The 21,191-nt window shown below is 31.5% G+C and overlaps 1 protein-coding gene across 1 annotated transcript in view; it reads left to right on the top strand.

Moving 5' to 3' along the window:
* LOC146996655 (uncharacterized) overlaps positions 1 to 6,823 on the top strand; it is a 36,996-nt gene extending 30,173 nt beyond the window's left edge. The window contains exon 9 of the mRNA XM_085819732.1: positions 6,730 to 6,823. Within this exon, the coding sequence (XP_085675858.1) occupies positions 6,730 to 6,823 (94 nt within the window). The remainder of the gene's footprint in view (positions 1 to 6,729) is intronic.
* The last annotated feature ends 14,368 nt before the right edge of the window (positions 6,824 to 21,191 follow it).

Raw genomic sequence — 21,191 nt, 5'->3', positions numbered from 1 at the left:
TGGATTTAGAGTTGCCAGAAAGTGGCAAGGGAAGGCAGGGTTGCCTTAGAGCGAAATCGCCCATGTGGCGATATGGTGTAGATGGATGGAGAACATTCTAGAACAAATTCTTACCAGTTTGGCCCCGAATGTTCTCTTAGCTATATAAACCCAGCAACCCAAAAGCTATATAAACCCTGCTGGTATGCAGAGTAGTAGTGTCTTGTAGTCTATTGAGTCTAATGTCGAGGTGTCTCGTCAGTGTATCATGAGAGCGTGCATCGCCAGTTGTAGCTTGGAGAGTCTCAAGAGTACATAGTTCTGAGAAGGAGCTGAGAAGGAGGGAACCGAGTCAGGAGCTGTACTCTGGTGCTTTCCCGTGAGGCTGTCTTCACTGTTATAGCTTGATAGCCTGAAGCCTGTGTTGCTGATTGTTTTAGTGCATTTTTTGTAGTTTTTGGATGACTGTAAATGTGTTTTTGGAGTGGTCCTGATAAATAACAATAAATTGCATTTCCGTTCTTCATCAAGTGTTGTCCCGAATTACTCCAAATCCAGGAACCTGTAAGAATGCCGTAATTCCAAATCCATGAACCTGAATTGATGACAATATTTAAGAAATCAAAAGATCAACAGATTTCAGCAGATCAACAGTCAACTATTAATTAGATGCATTTTATGAAGTAGACTAATGCTGATTTTGGCTGTTATATTATGCTTTTCATATTGTTTTTGTTATAAATGTTCTAAAAATGCAGTAACAACATATTATATTGAATTGACGGTCTCGTAATACCATTTCTATTTGGAAATGAATAGAATTTGATAAAAAAACCGTGTAAGAGTAAGAATTTGATGATACAAAGGAAGTATTGATAATTTAAAATAAATTTCCATTTTGATTTGTTTACAATTTCGGTTTTTATTTATTTACTTTTTAATTAAAAGTGCCTTTCCCCCAAATCCATTTGTTTGTTAGATTCAATGTTAATGTTCATTTCTCGTTGAATATGCATTTTTGTTAATCATGCACTGTGTACATATAGAAAAGTTTATTAATTTTTCCCCCCTTTTTTTAAAGCTCTGCAGCGTTTCCACGGGCCTCTGGATACGGTAAGAAAAAAATTTTTTTCTTTCAATGATTCCGTAAAGCATCTTAAAAAATTCATGAGTTTTGACTTATTTTTGTATTAACCCTCTAGCTGCTCATCCTGCGATTTCCACAAGATACTCAAATGTAGCAAAATCTGCTCATCCCGCGGGCATGTGTTTTTCTTCCTTTATTGAGGAGCATGTCCCGTTTTTTCCCGTTTAACCACTAAATAAATTATATACAGTATTAGACATTTAGTTTACGCTTTGGCCAACAGAAATCCTTAGTTGTCCACTAAATTGCGACGTGGTATTACCGCTGACACTCCACTTTTTGCCGCTTTTTTCTTACAGAAATGGCTGCTAGAAAACATTCAGCAATTATCTTAATTATTTAATTAAATTATTGATTTATTAATTAGATTTATAGAAGATTGATTATTAATTAGATTTATTGAAAATTTAAAAGAAATATTTTTGGTGATAACATCCGAAATTGGTTTTTCTGGCAACTTAAATTTCTCATGATAAAAATCTATATAAAAAATATTTTCTAGAAAGGAAAAATGCATTTTTCAATTCTCCAATATATAGAGATTTAAAATATGAAAAAAAAAATAAAAATATTCAATATTTGAAGCGATTTCAATTCACAGATTGAGCAGTCAGAGGGTTAAGCATTCAAAAAATATTTTTATTGTTACAGCAGTATTTTTAGCAATGGGAAACTAGTATTTTTCACGAGTAATTGTATTTAGGAAATCCAAAGCAGATTTATTATTCTTTTTAGTATGGCGATTAAGACTAAATCATTTTCTGTTTTTATAAGAACAGGAATATGAGTAGTTCTTGAACACTATAATACTAGCTAAGTAGTTTTTCTTTTCAAACTTTAAAGAAAATTTAGGTTACAGGTTTCATGATTTTAAGGCTTTAGCAGCATATATTTTGGCTCATGCACTCGCAGTCAGATGGCAGTTATACACACAGTTGTATATAATTATTTGTGTATCAATTAGAACTTTCAACACTGACAAGTATGTTAACCTATTTGATCTTTGTAAAAAATCACTCTCTCGGTGAACAGAAATGTAGTGTCGTAACTATAAGTGTTGTTTAGCATTCTTAATGGGGATTTCTACAAAGCTGCAGGCATTTTGAGGCATTCTAAATGGTATCTTTGTTTTATAGAATCCACAGAACGTCTCGTTTTATCCGAAATAAGTGCTTCTCAGTGTTATAGTCTGTGCAATATATGTAGATCCTTCAGAGCATTTTTTTCACATTTATTTTACACATGTGCAAATGTGTTTCATAAATTGTAAAAATTTCTGTATATTGAGCTTATATTTCACAAAGACACTTTAAAACACATTTTGCAAAATAATTTTGACTGCAAAAAGTAAGATGTTCAGAATTTTCATCATGCAGTTGTCTTTAATATTATGCAGTGATGTTTGGATTGCAGTTAGATTATCTTTATTGTAAATTCTATGTCATAAGAGATTTCGAAACCTTCCTTTTATAGAATCTAGTGGTTTACTAACATCTACTAAAAAAAAAAAAAGGTATTCAATTGTTTTAGTTTTGGGATTTAGATGCATGTTTTGCATTTCACTCTCTCAGAAGAAGGAAATCGTTTTTGGGAAATGAGAATACAGATGTGTGATTTTTTATGATCTGTGGACAGTTACCATTCTGACATAAAAATGCTTTTAAAAAATTAAAAGAAAATAAATTTAATATTCAAAAATTTTGAAAGATATTTCATTTACTTTTGAATAGGATCTCGGTATAGGAACTTGCATATTAACAAAATATAGGTTATAATTTTTTTTTATGGTATCTGAACTTTCAGAACTAATAAACTTATCATAGTCAGTTCCATTTAATTCGTAATTCTAAACTCATTTGTGTGGATAAGTTCTTCATAATGTAGTGGTAACATAAAATAGTAGTCTAAGAACTTTTCCCTAAAGCTGTGTAAATAAGTCAGTCTTGATGGAGTCTATGCCACATCTGAGTCTTAAATTATTACTTACACAATGATTCCTTCGTGAAACTGCCTTTCTCAAAAGACACGAAAGAAGCCCTTCTTGATTCTTTAGTTTTAATAAAATGATCTTTGTAGGTCTTTTGTTGTAGTATCTTATTGACACTTACTATTGCTGTACTGATCTTATAGATATATATCTGATATCTCTTGATATGATTCTGCATGTTATAGCACAATGTTTTTCGATTTTAAGCATGCATTCCTATATTAATGCCTAATGCAGCTGTATTGTGAGGTCAGGAAATACAGAATCACAGAACATGAAAAGCAATGCCTCAAAATCTGACCCTTTCAAAATCTGACCGACAAAACTCACGATAAATGCACACAAAGCTGTTTTAAGCTTAGATATTCACATCCAGCAACACAGAACTGTTTCATTATATGTATTAATTTTTACTTGATGTCAGTATTTCATAAAAACTGGCATACTGCTTTTGACATCTGATTGTTAATGTATGAAATGTTGGTAATAACACTAACCGTTGAAAGATTCTAAATATATTTCTTACTTTTACAGGTCATAGCACACCCGTGTCCAGTATCAGAGATTCCTATCCGACCTGATGTAAGTTTTGTACAACTTCATATATATTATGAAAACAAATGTCTGTCGATTCAGATTTTTAATGGTGTTTTTAATTTATAATGTAACTAAAGTTTTCCGTAAGATTTAATTTAACTGAGTTATTAGCATTTAGCTTTTATTAGACATCAGTCCTTAGTTCTAATTTCCCAGTTGATGTAAAGACTTGCTTGTTGGGAACATAATTTATGTTAATGTTAAAATAATGTAAAATATAGTAACACTCTTTATGGTTATTGCAAGCAATCATTTCTTTTTATAGACGATAATTTTGAGATGTGTGTAGATGAGTATTTTATAGTATTTCATAGTATAGCAAAATGTAGCTGTAAGGAACATAAAATAATAGCCTAAGAATTTCCTCTAGAGATGTATAAAAAAGTCAGTCCATAGGACTTAAATCAGGTCAAAAAAATATCTTCCACTGTTGTAAAGCTGTGAGCAGCTTGGAATTTTTCCATGTCCTATCGGAGTCTATGCCCCATCTGAGACTTTTAAGTAATGCCTGACATAATGAGTCGTTCTTAGAGCTGCTTTTCTCGTTCTCTACAGCTTACTATTTAAAAATTAGAAAGATTAAACACAAAATTGAATTTTAAGAGCATCAAAATGCTTTTTTAACCTGGGAGCGCGTGCGCCCTGGGTCCAAAAGACCCACTTCGTGTTTTTTGTAGAAAAAAACTGTTACTCTTTAAGTAAAAGTGTCACATTTATGCCTAAATTTTATAATCAAACTTAAAAAATAGGCAACTTATAAAAATTAAGATTTTAATTTCAATTTCTATAATATATTTTATGAAATAAAAGGTTTTTAAAAGAATGGAAAACAGTATTAATATAGAATTTATTAGGAATTCATTATACAGAGGCTGTTCACACATTTTTTAGATGACTTATATTGTATGCTTAAATCTAAATTACATAAAATTCTTGTGTTTTAAATGTTCTATTTGACATCCCTTATTCTGAACTATCTTTCGACACCACAATTTCCAGGATAATAATGCCTTTTGAAGTGGTAGAAGAGGTATTGTATCCCATTCCTCCCGAACAGCTTTCCAGAGTCCTGTTAGGGTTTTAAAACATTTGGATAATGCAGTTTTTAAAAGTCCGAAAGCACAAAAATCCATAGGTGACACATCGAGATATTTAGTAGGGATATCAGTGAAGGGTATATATATCTCGATTTCTGGATAGGAATCATGAGAAGTAAAAAATTCATTGCAACTTTCATCATCTTTTTCTTCAATGGAGTCTTCAACAGTTGATGCATCTAATAATTTTTGCAAACGTAACATTTCATCCTTATAGGATAAATTACGCGTCATGTTTGCAGCTTTCTGGGCTACCACAAATGAACTACACTACAGCAATGCGAACAGGCGCGCTGGGTCTGAAAGACTCGATCCGTTTAAAACAAAACTTTAAATCAAATTTCCGGCGAAAAACTGCAGAAACATAAAGAGAATGACCTTGGAGGAGATCACATTACAACAACCACTTGAGAAAAATAGGGGCATTTTCAGAATGGTTTCTTTAAACCGGCGCATCCATTAAACCCAGCGCACGAGCTCGTGAGTTTAAAAATCAGAGAGAAAATAAATTAAGTAAACATTTTTGAAATAAATTTCATTTACTTTTTAATGGAATCTTAATATAGCAACATGCACATGAAAATTCAGATCTAGCAAAACAGAACCGTTTCGTAATTTATATTAGTTTTTACTTTATGTCAGTATCAAATCTCATATTGCTTTCTCAAGATTTTTGACATCCGATTGTAAATGTATGAAATATTTTTAATATGTGCACTGTTGAAAGATTCTAAATATATATGTTACTTTTACAGCCCGTGGATCCGCTTATGGATCAGGTAAGGCATTTTTTTGGCTTGCGGCCTGTGGCTCCCCCTCCAGCTGTTTCTCCTCCACCATCCCCTCGCCCACTCGAAGTAAGTATTGTGCATCTTCATATATATTATAACAAGAACAATTAATTATTTATCAGCTCGGACCTTGAATGTTTTAATTGATAATTCAACTGAAGGGTTTTTTTTTCTTAAAATTTTATTTAACTTGGTTATTAGCTTTTTTGTCAGTAGTTAGCTTAGTGTAGGAGAATTAAAACTGAGGATATTAAACATCACTGCTTAGTTTTAATTTCCCAGTTGAAGTTAAGTCTCGTTTATTAGGAGTATTATTTTGTTATCTTAATGTTTAAATAATGTTATAGTAACTTTTTTATGGTTATTGCAAGGAATCATTCCTTTAATAGACATAATGAGTCCTTTGTGGAACTGACTTTCTCATCCCCTACAGCTGTAATATCTAATGATGACAAAGATTAAACACAAAGTCAAACTAAAAAAGCATGAATATGCTTTTTAAAATTTGAGAGAAAATAAATTTCATAAAAAAATTTTGAAATAAATTTCATTTACTTTTTTTTTAATAGAGTCTCCATATTTCAACATGCACATAAGTGATACATAGGGTATCCATTTTGTATGGAATCTGAAATTTTAGGGGATGAATTTCAGAAGTAATAAATGTATCATAGTTCTTGGTAATGTAGGATTGTATAACAAAATCTCACACGGGTCACCATTAAAGAACTCGAAGCTGTTGAACTCGAAAATTTCGCATCCAGCAACTGATAATTTTTTCGTAATTTATGCTAATACTGAAAATGGCATGCAGCAGTCTCAAGTTTTTTATGTGTGATTGTAAATTTTAAAAATGTTTGTAATACATGCACTAACTGTTCTGTTACTTGTTTCTAAATATATTCGTTACTTTTATAGGCAAATGAAAAGAGGGAGAGGTCACCTTCTCCGTTCCCACCCCAAGTAAGTTTCTTTGTATATATTTTTTGCAACAGAATAAGAAGTAAACAATAGTTCTAAAATGGTAGCATGATAGTTCCATTTCATATAACTTAATGAGAATGTTATTTTTTATAAATTTCATCACACAGTATTCTAAAAGAATTCTAAATATATTTGTTACTTTTATAGGGACGGAGATACAAGAGGAGGAGGATTTCCTCGACATCCACAGCCTCCTCCTCCTCCTCCTCCTCTTCTTCCAGACCTCACCCAACCCAAGTAAGTTTGATGCTTCTTCATATACATTTTTTTGCAACAGAACTACAAGTAAAATGATGGTTCTAATCGGTCAGTGTGATAGCTCCATTTCAGATACCTTGTACTTTTTGTGATTTAGAGATGTTTTTCATGCCATTATTTTTGGGGGGGGGGGAACTCAGTTTTGGAAAGTGAGTTGCCATTATGACATCAAAATTCTTTGTTTAGAATTTGAGAGAAAGTATATTTAATAAAAATTTTGAAATAAATTTCATTTACTTTTGAGTAGAATCTCAATATAACAACATTGGCATAAATGACACATAGGGTATCATTTTTGTGTGGAATCTCAAATTTTAGCAGATACATTTCAAAAGTAATAAATGTATAGTCAATTCTGTTTAATTCATAATTTTGGGGTCGTAAGTTCTTCATAACATAGGATAGTAGGATTATTTCTAATTTATAAATTTTGGTTACAGTGCCGGCCCATAAGATGGTCAATATCGAAATCGCAGGGTCCTGGGATGGGCACACTTTCAGTATAAAAAATTTTGTTTAATTTTAGTTCTTTTCATATTTTTAAATTTTTAATGTATTTCTGCCTTGCCATGAAGTGAGAACTGAATGAAGGAGAAATATAACCCAAATTCCAGAAATAAGTATAAATTGAAATGCAGCAAAAGTTATTTATTATTTAATACCCCATACAAGAAAGTCCTTTTGTTCACATCAGATTTTTTTAAATAAAGAATGCATAATTTTCCTAAATAAAAATGCAGAGAAATGTATAAAATGTTATATTTTGAAATTTAGAATCTTTCACATTTATGACAAATCATGAATATTTGGGTCATTTAAAATACTTTAAGTGGAAGAATGTATATATGTGACATAAGTAAACAGACAAACAGTTATGCAAGTAAAGGCCAGGAAAGGAAGTTTGCTAGATTTGATGCAATTTGCACATATGTGTCTTCGATTTTGACTGAATTTTTGCTACAAAATCTTGGATTGTATGCAGGTTGTGTTATATTTTGAAATGTGTGCTACTCTGTTAAATGGTTGCTGCTGTTCAAGTATTGTTTTCTTGCTCTTATTTCAGTGTTGAAATAGCAATTATATTTTCTCATTTATTTTCATTTAGTAAATGTTTCCTATATAAATATATATTTACTAAAGAAATATTGATTATGTTATCTCGTAAGATTAATTTTATATATATCATATAATCTATATTTCGTACAGTATTTCATAATTTCATTTCTTGTAGTATTGGCATGGAATTGTATTGTTGAAATGTGTCTGTTTGTAATGAAAGTTTTCTGTCAAAATACGTTCTTAAGTTCGAGTCCAAAAACATATCAACTTCAGTTTGGATTTCCTGTGTGGAATGAAAGATAGATGTAGCTGCAGTTATAAAACACCTGATGTGTACACCACATGACTTCCTTGCAGGGAATATTAAATTATATGCATTTTTTCTTGCATATCATTTAAACTTACTGGATTGAATGAAATCTACTTCGTGCACAGCGCATAAACCACAATAGAATAAATGCACTCTTTAAAATTCTCTATATTTGTTTACTATAACGACACTCTGAATGCATAAAATTTATATCATTTGAAGAATTATCGTTGCCACATGTTCTATTCAAATACTAAAATAAAGCTAGAACGATGTATGAAAGAAATTAAGCAAACAAAACAGAAAAGAAACAGTTTTTCACAGACGATTTAGTATTTCTCATTCAATTAATTCAGCTCTCACTTTGCGACAAGGCAAAAGTACATAAAAACTCAAAATATCTATATTAAAAATTACAAAATAAATCTTAAACATTTATTTCCTCTAAAAAATTCCAGGAAGGATTAAGCATGATTTAATTCGCAATAATAACAGGGTTGCCACGCTACCTGGAAAACCGGGAGAACCGGGAAAAGTCAGGGAATTCGAAAATTGACCAAAATATTCAGGGAAAAGTCAGGGAACCTGGAGAACCGGGACCTGGAAACCGCTACCTGGAAAACCTGGAGAACCGGGAAAAGTCAGGGAATTCGAAAATTGACCAAAATATTCAGGGAAAAGTCAGGGAATTTAAGTATTTTTGTCAAAATCTGGAAAAGTCAGGGAAGTTCATACAACGATCCCGCCAAAAAAAGCGATTTTTGCGCCGACGTCGGAAGAGGTAACTTTTTTGGCGAATTATGTATCACGTGAGTGTCATTCGGGTAGCTGGCATAGAGCCAATTTTCGCAGCTCCAATTTGATTGTCTTTTAGAAAGGCAAAGCAACTTTCCCGCAACTTTTGGTTTCCAATATTCTCGAGAATCGCATGTGCAGTGCATGAACTAAAGAAAGTACCTGTTCTCGTATAAAACAAAATGGATTTAATCCTAGTATACGGTACTATGGAGGTTAGAATCAAAGAATATGTATTGTAAAGAAGGAAAACCTCTCTGCAACAGACGTGGCTGTGGCTCCGTTCCATCATAGAGGGAAACAGCTGTGCATGTCTGATATATCTATCACCAAAGCTCGAAACCGGTGTCGAAGTTCGAAGGTCACGTTATCAAGAGTTCATAAAATGAATATCATTTAAAATTTCTTTAACCACTTGCGCTAAAAAGACGTGTCACGCACGTCAAGATGCTTTTGTCTCAAACCGCGAGCGGCGTGAACACCACGTCGATAAGCATTTATCGCAAAAATGAAAATAACGTGGTGCACACGTCGCCTAACGAGATTGTTTATTTCTCGAGTTACAGCTCTGTATTGCACTCGCAGATGCGGAGCGGCGTAAATGAGACACTTTACTGCTTGTTATATTGTAGCGCACGGCACCGCAACCGTGAAGTTAGCGCAAGTGGTTAAACTCTAAAGGAAAATAAAATATTTTTTGGCGCAAGTAAATTAATTCATGGATTAGTTATTTTCAGAGGGGGGAAAAAAAAAAAAAAAAAAAAAAAACCCTACGAAAATCCGTTTTTAAAATTATTGCGAAAGATCCAAGAAGAAATGTCCTTTGATAAAACGTTTCTTCTTGGATTTTTCGCAATAATTTAAAAACAGATTTTACCAACATCGTCCCTAAAACCATTGCTGAACACACAATCGCGCCAAAAACCAGCACAACACATATCGCTGCATTTGGCTACCTGAGGGTGCATATAAGATTAGTACCTTTTGTACCAAATGATGATCAAATATAAAAATCTGACAAATGACTTCTACATAGTTGTGATACATTACACGAAATATTGAGCAGAGTTCCAAATAATGGTCTAGCATAGTAATTAACATAAAAGACCTAACACAAATAATTTTAAGATAGAAAATTCAAACTGACATTGCTTAATAATGAACTTTTACAGCTTTTTTGACATTTAACTTCTGATAGACTGATCGACTAAAATTTATGTTCATGCGATATTGCAAAATTTTTGCCACGCTATCATTATCTTGCGCTACATTTTACGTCTTTAACATTTTTAATACATAGTAGAATACTTTTATGTTAAAATTAATTTATAATAAATAAATAAAATAATTTATTTGGGCTTAATAGAACATGCGTCTGACAAATAATAGAAGCCTTACCGTATACTAGAATTTTACCGCAAAATCTTTTTAAACCCTTTTTTTTTCTTTTTAATAAATACCTTGCCATTTTGCAGTAAAATAAAAAAATAGTAATCAGTCATCTAGGCTAGCCATGTAATATAACTATATTCGCTAAAATATAGATGATTATTCTAATTCAATTTTTAAGTAATTATTTTTATGTTATTCATATAATTTAATGTTGCTTCTTCCCTCTAAATTTATTTATTATTAGTAAATAATATTTCCAAATTTCAGGAAATTTTCTCTGGCATAATCCTGAAATTAATTATAGCAGTATGATGACATACCATCACGAAATTTAATGCACATATTTTTTCCTTATGTATGCTGCAAAATAAATATAAAATACCTCAATTTATTAAAATAGATTTCTTTCTTTCGTTTAGCTGCAGAATGTCTGCAAAAAAAGCCTTATTTTATTCCAGATTGGGAAGATTCTAATCTCAATCTTTAGTGGAGAAAACAACTATTATAATTATATTTGTGTTTTCAAGTGTTAAGGTTTTAAGAGCATACCTCACGTAAATTAAATTTACCTAAAATCTAACCTAACTATTTAGCATTGCGTTGTGATTTATAAGGACCGGATTAGCCTCGTGTTGAACTGGTGATGATCATGAGTAATAATTAAATAAAACATACATTTGTTATCCAATATATATATCTTAAATTTTATTAAGTTTCTTAAGTGGAAAACTAAACAAAATTATCCAACAAAGTATACCAAGAATAATTAAGAATAAATGTCCTCTGGGATTTATTGAATAATTAAGTGAATTTGCTACACAATACAAGTAATACCATAATTAATTTACCTCTTAGCACAGCCAATGTACATTACGCGGATAGACTGGAATTTTCTTGAAACACACCTGGAAAACCTGGAAAAGTCAGGGAATTTCATTCTCCTGTTTGAGTGGCAACCCTGTAATAAATGAAGGCGTTATTTTCGTTGTTGTGAAGCTTAGTCTCTCTAGATTGGCAACAAATCTACAATTCTGCTGTTTCAAATGTAAGCAAATATGTCTGCCATGTTATTTAAAACTTAACCGAACTTAAACAGCTTTTAAATTGTTGATAATTGTTTACCATAGCGACACTCTAGTGCTAGGTTTACTTAACAGAGTTACATTTTGTTCATATTATAACTCAGAATGCATACAAATTTATATCATTTGAAGAATTATCTAATTGTAGTCACATGTTCTATTCAAATACTATAATAAAGCTAGAATGATGTATAAAGGAAATTAAGCAAACAAAGCAAAAAAGAAACAGTTTTTCACAGACGATTGAGTATTTCTCATTTAATTAATTCAGTTCTCACTTCGCGACAAGGCAAAAATACATAAAAACTCAAAATATCTATATTAAAAATTCCGAAGTAAATTTCAAACGCTTATATCCTCGAAAAAATTCCAGAAAGAATTAAGCATGATTTAATTGGCAATAATAAAAGAAGGCATTATCTTTGTTGTTGCGAAGCTAAGTTTCTCTAGATTGGCAACAAATCCACTAGTCTGCTGTTTCAAATGTAAACAATCAATGGCCGCTATAAAAAAAAATCTGATGTGTACACCACGACTTCCTTGTACGGAATATTAAATTATATGCATTTTTTCTGGCATTTTATTTAAACTTATTAGATTTAGTTAAACCTACTTCGCCGACAGCGCATAAACCACAATAGAATAAATGCATTCTTTAAAATTCACTTTGTTTATTAGAGCGACACTCTGGTGCTAGATTCACTTAACAGTATTATATTTCGTTCATATGATAACTCATAATGCAAAAAATTTATATCATTTAAAGAATAGAATTATCTAATCGTTGCCACATGTTTTATTCAAATACTATAATAAAGCTAGAAGGACATAGAAAAAAAATTAAGCAAATAAAACAAAATGTTTTTCACAGATGATTCAGTATTTCTCATTTTATTAATTCAGTTCTTACTTCCCCAGAAGGCAAAAATAAACAACTCAAAATATCTATATTAAGAATTACGAAGTAAATCTGGAACACTTATTTCCTGGAGTAAATTCCAGAATGGATTAAACATGATTTAATTTGCAATAATAAAAGAAGGCATTATCTTTGTTGTGGCGAAGCTTAGTTTCTCTAGATTGGCAACAAGTCCACTACTCTGCTGTTTCAAATGTAAACAAGCAATGGCCGCCATCAAAAAAATTATTAGCGGCACTTAAACAACTTGTTGATAATTCTAAAAATATTGCCTACAGATTAACTAAAGGCATAAAAACCTCAACTGGAAGATAAGAACAACATAATTCAATCATTTTTAAAGCAAAAAATGTACAATTTACAAACATATAAGAGTAAAGAAACTGAGATCACTGAACCGAGTAACAGAGTGGATATATATATAAATATATTTATATACGTTTGGTACGGCCGATTGCAACCAAAATACGAGGTGCACATCTACATAATATAGTAGTCCTATATACAAAATTTCAATGTTCTGAGGCTACTCCGTTTTGAGGTATGGTGTACAGAAGCCCCGGTATGAGCAAAACGTTTTCTAGGATTGCTTTTGATAAGCAAACACAAATACATGTACAGGATTTTCGTAAAAGTGCAGTGGTGTAAACTATTACAAAGCAAAGAATATATGTGTTAGAAATCATAGGAAGTGTAATAAAATGCTTTCAAATTCACTGGTTTTTATTTAAAAAAAAAAGTAACACTCTAATTTGAATTTTAATCCTTTTCAGAAAATCAAGAAGATAACTGCTCTCTGTGAGGAGTCTTACACTATCCTCAGCTGTGCAGTCTCCTTAGGTAATTAATAGCAATTTTTTTCGCAGATGTAGTAATTTAATGTTTTATATATATTTAGTTTGATTTTCTATTTTTGTAACTCAAGGTTTAGTTTTTTGTTTAAGCATTTGACTTTTCTTAATCTTGTAATGATGATAAAAGTTTGAATATAATGATGTTTGAAATGCACTGTATCATCTGTTAAACGAATTTATAGAATTTTTGATTATTTCCCTCATCTGAGGATGTATTTGTCCTAGAGACAAGCAAGTTACTGCCTCATTTACGAAATAAGAACTGAGAGGGATGAAAATTTAAGCTAACTTAATTTTCTGAAAAAGCTTTCGGTGAACAAAAGGCATGTCTGGTGTTCATGTTTTAAAACTCTGCGGCTTCTTGGCAATCAGCAGAAATTTTATCTTTTGATTTAAGTTCATGTAATACTGGTGACTAGCAATGTGAAATAAATTAGGCTAGCAAAATAAATTCATAGTTAACAGGAATAGCATCAGTAACTGTTTGAATGCAAGAAAGAGCATCGGCTGATCAATTTTCTACACCCTTCACATGTTGAATATCAGTAACGTTGACACATCGGCAAACTTGATTATAAAATATATTGTTCATTCAGAAAAAACACAAAACTTTTCCTAATTCTTTCCATTTTATAAGCAATAAGTTGCCCCCCGTGATTATTTTCAATCAAAAAACGTTACCCATATGCAAAGATATGATGCAATCTATCAAAAGATAATGACATCAGCTGTGATAAATCGAGAGATGAAATTTATGACGACATGCTAATGACTGAAAAAGAATTTCTGGATTTACTGACAGACTCTGAATTGAATAAGTATTTATAAAATTTGAATGAAATTCTTTAAAAATTTTGTACATATTTATATGTACAAATATTTAATAAAAATTATAATATGTAATAATTTATAATATAAAATTTTATGGATTCCATTGGATTATTTAATTATGGCAAAGCACACGAGGGCTATCTGCCTAAAGGGAGGAAGCCTTCGAGGAAGACTTTCTAAGGGAAACTGGCTCGTATACACTTACACATGGGGAAAACCACGAAAACGCCCATGCAGCCCGTTCGCGGGATTCGAACCTCGGTCTGAACTACCAGTGTTCGGTGTATCTATAGCTCGGCCGCTGGTGGGCCCTTAAAATTTTATGTGCTAAAATGCAAATAAACAAAAATTTGCTAAAGTGTTATTTTATCAAGTATATCGGTACGCTGTTTTATCAGCCCCAGTGGCGGCACCGCTTAAGTGACAAAATTGTTTTTCCGAAAATTTTTTTGTTAAATCATATTGTTAAAATTTTATTGTTAAATCAATATGTTTAAAATCATATTGATAAGTAATTCTTTAAAGCAGCAGTTGTTGTTCCTTTAAACAAAAACACTTCAAAGAGTGTTTGTTGTTTCTGCAGCTTTGAATTTTTTATGTCACCAGTTGCTCTTGCCGGAAAATATTTGTATACAAATAAACAAATATTTTCAGTAGCAAAAAGAGCTTTTTTTTTAAACTCAAAATCAGTATATATCTTTCTTTAAAACGTCAAATAATATCTTGATTTTTTTTTTTTTTTTTTTTTTTTACAGCATACAGGGAGCAGAATCTTCAGAACGAGATTCGAGTGGTATGTATAATTTTCATAAAACTTTTCTAAGCATTATCCATTTGGTTTTCTGTTAATGTTGTCATCTAAGAGCAGTGGACTCAAACATAGCATCTTTCTTATTCCAAATAATTCTAGTATGTCGAGTCAGTGATTAACTTACTTACTTAAGCTAAAAATAAAGGGTTTACAAAATATTTCCAAGTATTTCTGGCTGCAGATTTGTGCTGCAGAACCTGCTAACCATCTTCCAATCTCATTTTTTCCTTATTAATTTTCAACTGAGAAGAAACAATGTTTAGTTATAAATGTACATACAAACAAAGTGATTGTTATTTTTGTAAACATTCACAAATGAGGATATTTTATGATGTAATGTATTTTGCAGTAATTTACAAAACAGACAATCTTCTTAGTAGAACATAAATTTTATTTCTAGTTCATGATGATAGGCAAATTTTATACAATTCTTAAGTGGCAAAATTTGTATACTACTCCTAGCTGTAAAAATCTTCAGAATGTAATCTTTTTAAAACAATATCTCAAGTTGCTGAGTAACAGTTTAATACAAATATGGTGTTGCCACTTCAACAATAATTATATTTATTTATTAAATAACAGGATATTACAATGATAAGAATGAATGAAATTTCATCAGATCTGTAGCTCAAAATCTTTTTTGAAAAAATTTATAAGAATTTATATGAATATAAGAATTTATGTGAATTAGTTCCATTTGTGAATTTTTTAGCCGATTCTTATACTTATTTTTAATGATAAGTAAAATAATGTAAAACTGCATGCTGAAGAATTTAAATATTGAACTTTTGTCTTCAAAGTAATGGCAATTAAATTGCTGGAAATATATCTACAAGCTGTGTGAAACTGCTTCAGGGAGTTATATGCAGCTTGCAGGCCACCAGTTTGAGACGACTGCCTTAGAAAAGTTTAGAAAAGTTTTCTTTTTTGTTGATATACTTCATTTTGAATTTTATTAAAATTAATCATATTAGAAAATTAAATATTTTTGTAGGATTATATAACATATTTTTTTCACTTTTTAAATGTACAGAAAATACATAATGTTTCTCATGTCAGTCTAATTCATCTAATTTCCTATGAAATGTTTTGCTTTTCTACCTGGGCTATGTCTACAAGACCAGTGATGGCAAACCTGTAGCATGCGTGCCGCAGTTTGCATGCAGAGCCTCATCAGCCGTCATGCGACTAAAATATTACTTCCTTAATGGAAACCACAATAAAATGATACTATGTAATTTAAATAAGTATTTCAGTCTGTTTAGTTAGTTTAAATAAGTATTTTGTCTTGAACGTTTCACTCACTTACTTATCATCGTATAATGCCACTGAGATAGGGCCGGAGCCTATACATAAGCTTTTCATTTATCGCCACAGAAATGATATACATATTTATTGACCCAATTTATGACATTTCGATTGTTTGGGCCAGTCATATTACTTGTTACGTGTCAAAGAATATGCCATAGTTGAAGATGTTTGCTAAACGAATTCAAATTTATTGCAGACTCCCAATGAGTTTTAATACTTTCATTGTTAAATAGATTCCAGTTTTCAGATCTCAGCATCCTGTTATGAATAATTCTAATGTAATATATAAACAGAATGCACAAATATAATGGCAATAAATGATTTAGCACTTTTAGCACACAAAGAAATAACATTATTAGCAATATTATTAGTAAAAAGAATTTCCTCAGAATTGAGCACACCAAAAGATTCATGCTTACCTTTGAATGGTTGTACGAATCCTTGGGAGATTCCTTTTTCTTTTGAAAACAACTAAGTTTCAATTATTTTTCATCTTCAGTTTTAGCACTAGCCAGAATCTCATCAATATCATTAATTCCTCTGACTAATGGCATTTTGTAGTATTCTAACTTGTTGAGCAAGAGTGACATAATCATTTAAAGATTGAGTATTTCATTTAGTAATTCAATCCAGTTATCGTCAAGCAATGCATTTGCATATTTATGTATTTCATCAGGTAGCCCCTCCATGTGATTACAAACGGCAGCAGCGGCATCCATTTTGTTAAGTGGAGGGAATTCACTCTCCTCCGTCACACATGTTATTAACCAAAGTCACAGAGGAAAATTATCACCCACAGCACAAAAAGAACTGCACACTCATTCGATTTCATCCATGGGGGACTGAGAACACTGAGATAGCACAGTCATAAAAAGAGCTTGAAAACAGCACAGAATATCTTGCTCTGCTCAGAACAGCAAGCACTTAGTCACTCTCTTCTCTCGACCAGCATCTGTACTATACATGTTTCCACTTTTATGGCCCATAGGCTGTTACTTGCATTGTGTAAAGCTGTACAGAAGCTCAGGTGTAAGAGAAACTCTTAGAATTTTTTCCAGTAAGCGAACACCAATACAAGTGCAGATTTCTCGTAAGAACACATTGATGTAAAGTATGATAAAGAGACGAATATCTATGTTAGAGATTATATGAAGTGCAGTAAATTTCTCTTAAACTGTTTTTATTTCAATGCAAAAATAATTTATACAGCATTCTAATTGTGACAGGCGCAGGAAAGCATAAAGGAGGTGAAGGCCTCTTCGGAAGCTCTTCTTCGTGCAGGTAATTAATAGTACTTTTTTTTGGCATATACAGTAATTTAATGTTTTATATATATTTGTGTCATTTCCATCTGTTTTTAACTCAATGATTAGTGCAGTATTTTCTGTTTGACTTTTGCTAATATTGTAATGGTTACTAATTCAGAAGTCAAACAACAAAAATCAGTGTTATATTAAATCAGCGTAATTGAATAACAAAAATATGGCAAACTTTTATGCTAACATTATTCTACATTATGCTTGGCAATGATTATAGATTTTTAAATGCTTTAAGAAATGTTGACGAGAAAAAAATTCAATGAACATTTCTTTTCATATGCTAAAAATAGATTTTCTTAATGAAACTCATAGGCCAAAAGATTACATTTAGTGCTATTTTAATTAAGAATAACTGATATGTTATTCACCATAAGCCCAGAAGCAGCGGCAGAATTTAGGGAAGACAAAATTTTTGGAATTTGGGGAAGCACCAAGAGGCAAAATTAAGGGATGAGAAGTTTTTATGATTTAGGGAAGGCACTGGCTTCCAAAGTTTACGTGTGGTGAAAATTTAGAACTTAGGAAAGTGCTTTGTAAAGTAAGAATTTAAAACCCATAGAGACTGCACCAGGCGGTATTGAGCGCTGGCCCTAGGTAAAGCTTTAAATATATGTGGCAGTTCATTCATTCAGGACTCGGATTAGCTTCAAGCATGTGCAAGAAATAAACATAGGTGTAGTAAATAACTAAACTAATACAATTCAGGCTTAATTCAGTACGCAATAGGAGCAAGACAAAATTTAGCGAAACAACTTGGCTTTCGTTGCCAATCTTGTGATACATAGCCAATAATCTATAATGGACGCTATTAAGCTAGGCTAAAATTATCTTTATTGATTCTAATTAATAAAGATAATCATTCAATTTATGTAGCAGACTGCGCTATTCCCCGATCTTCTAATTTGATTCAGCTTATTATTCTTTGCAGACTGTTATTATGATGGCAATTTTATAAAAACTAAGGTTGAACTTTCGATTATGTCGAAAAGAGTTTCCAATTCTGGGTTTGCCAAAGGATCTACAAAGCGAGAACATGTTTTGATTTCTATTAAACATAAATTTAAACAACTTACATTGAAACAAATGTTTAATAAAGCAAAAAAATAAATATTAAGCTTTTTTTTTTTGTAAATTTTGATACCCTTTAGATCATAATTATAATTATTCTTTATTTTATAAATTATGATTTCATATTTTTAATTGTATAATTTCTGCATGCTATCTTACCAGATTTAAACTGATGATCTGTTATGCGGAAAAATTCCAAATCCGGAATCGCCGAAGTCCAGACCATTCCGGATTTCGGACTTTGTACTGTATTATGAATTTCTTTGCACTCAAATATAATAAAAACATGAATTCAAACATTTTTATTTGGTTTTCTTAATATCGCTTTTTATTATATATTAACCAATGTACACCTTGCTCCCCCCCCCAAAAAAAGAGAGGAGGGACAATTCTAATATATCTTCTGCTCTACTTGACCGATGGTCGAAATTTAACTTGTGTTTTCCATGTCTCAAAAGCGCGACTTGACATGTATTAGATTTATATATAGCATTCATCTAGCATAAGTATTTTGAGACAAAATCGGAATACCTGCAAAAAATTAAAAGTTTTTATTCAAAATTTCCTGAGATATACGTGAATTTAAATTTTGGTGCGTTTTGAAGTTTGGCATATTCATTAACCCTTTCTGGCACGCTACCTTTTAAAGTTGGAGTTTTGATTGAAAAAAAAGGTAGGCAGTCTAAGGCCTAGAGAGTACAGAAGTAAAATTTTGTGAAGATAGAACTTATCGTTTCATTCTGTGGGTGTGTCCAAAGTGGGCGCACTGATTGAATAGAGTTTAAAAAAGAATTCTGAAATGAGCCTTGTTGTCAATGAACTGACGGATGAGATGCGGAGAAACAAAGAATACAGACTGTCAGTTGTCCTAAATTATGGGTGATCCCAGTCCGGGCACACCTAGGGTTCCCCGTTTGATTTTAGGCAAGATTTCAAGGTAAAAATTTAAAACTAATATAGAATAAGGAGATTAGCATACAGCCAAAAAATAACATAGAAATTTCTTTTCAAACAATTTCTTTTATACCCTAAAAAAGTTTGGAAGATTTCTTTGAAAAATAAGGGTCTTACAAAACTAAACATGGTTAAAATATATGGACTGGTTTGTGTTGAGCTGGCATCTACTATAAATAAAGAAGGCTCAGAGTAACCTATAGTAAGCTATAAATCCTTTTTAATTCAATTTTTTTGTGATTACAGAAGGAAATTTTTAGGTGTGTACGGACCTGACACACTGTGCCGCAAAGCGTTAAAGATATTAAATAATGAACAATATGCATAATGTCTGCATGTGTCTCGGTAACCTAGAGTCATCCAATTTTGAATATTGTAATCCTTTGCCCGAAAATGGGCACCAGGCACATGAACATTTGCATTTGCCATTACTTAAATATGCATTTTCTAAACATGCAGAAAATCTTTCAGTAATGGGCATGTTAGTATGCTTCATGCATTCATAAACTGCTATTCATTCAGTAGCATAATGAAGGTTTGCTTTTTCATTTAACCATTGGTATCCCAAACATTCTAGAACAAATTCTTACCAGTTTGGCAGGAATGTTCTCGAAGGCTACCCAAAAGCTATATAACCCTGCTGGTATGCGAAGTAGTAGTGTCTCGTAGTCTATCGAGTTGATCTGTTCTAACGTCGAGGTGTCTAGTCCGAGTATCGTGAGTTGATGCATCGAGTGTGTCACGATTCGTAGCTCAGAGAGTCTCGATAGTACGTAGAGTTCCGAGAAGAAACCGAGTTGGAAGCCATTCTCCAGTGTTAAACTGTGAGGCTTTCTTCACCATTATAACTGAAGCCTGTGTTGCTTATTATTTCAGCTTTATTTTTCATAGTTTTTCGATGACTGTAAACGTGTTTTTGGAGCTGTCCTGAGTAATACTGTCTCATAAATTGTGTTTCCTTTCTTCATCCAGTGTTGTTATCCAAGATACAAATCCACGAACTCGTAAGTACCTAACAAACAATATTTTGTTGACAATATTGAAAGAAATCAAAAAGTTGACAGATTTCATTGCCAAATAGTCAACTATTAATTAGATGCATTTTAAGAAATAAGGAGTAAATGCTGATTTTCTCCTTTATATTATGCTTTTCATATTGTTTGTTATAAACATTCTAAAAATGCAATAACAACAAATATTATTAAAGGGAAGGTCTCTCAATACTATTTCTGCTTGAAATGGAAATGAATGAAATTAGAAGAAAAATCTGTGTGTGAGTGTACTGATGATACAGAGAAAGTATTGATAATTTAAAATAAATTTCCCTTTTGATTTGTTTAGAATTTTGGTTTTTATTTATTTATTTACTTTTTAAATGAAGTGTTTTTCCCCCAAATCCATTTCATTGTTAGATTCTATGTTAATGTTAATTTTTTGTTGAATATGCATTTTTGTTTATCATGCACTGTGTACATACAGTTCAATTAATTTTTTTTTCTTTTTTTAAAGTTACGGGAAGTCTCCGTCGTACACCGGAAGAGGTAAGAACAATTTCCCCCCTCCTCAACATTTCTCTAAAGTAGGTCTTTAAAAAAATTCGTGAATTTTGATGTATTTTTATTTTAAACATTCAAAATATATTTTTA

This window comes from Stegodyphus dumicola, chromosome 6 (assembly GCF_044657685.1).
Source record: "Stegodyphus dumicola isolate Sdum_Otavi_A_Nest chromosome 6, ASM4465768v1".
In the NCBI taxonomy this organism is placed as follows: domain Eukaryota; kingdom Metazoa; phylum Arthropoda; class Arachnida; order Araneae; family Eresidae; genus Stegodyphus; species Stegodyphus dumicola.
This window is presented reverse-complemented; position numbering and strand designations above follow the sequence as displayed.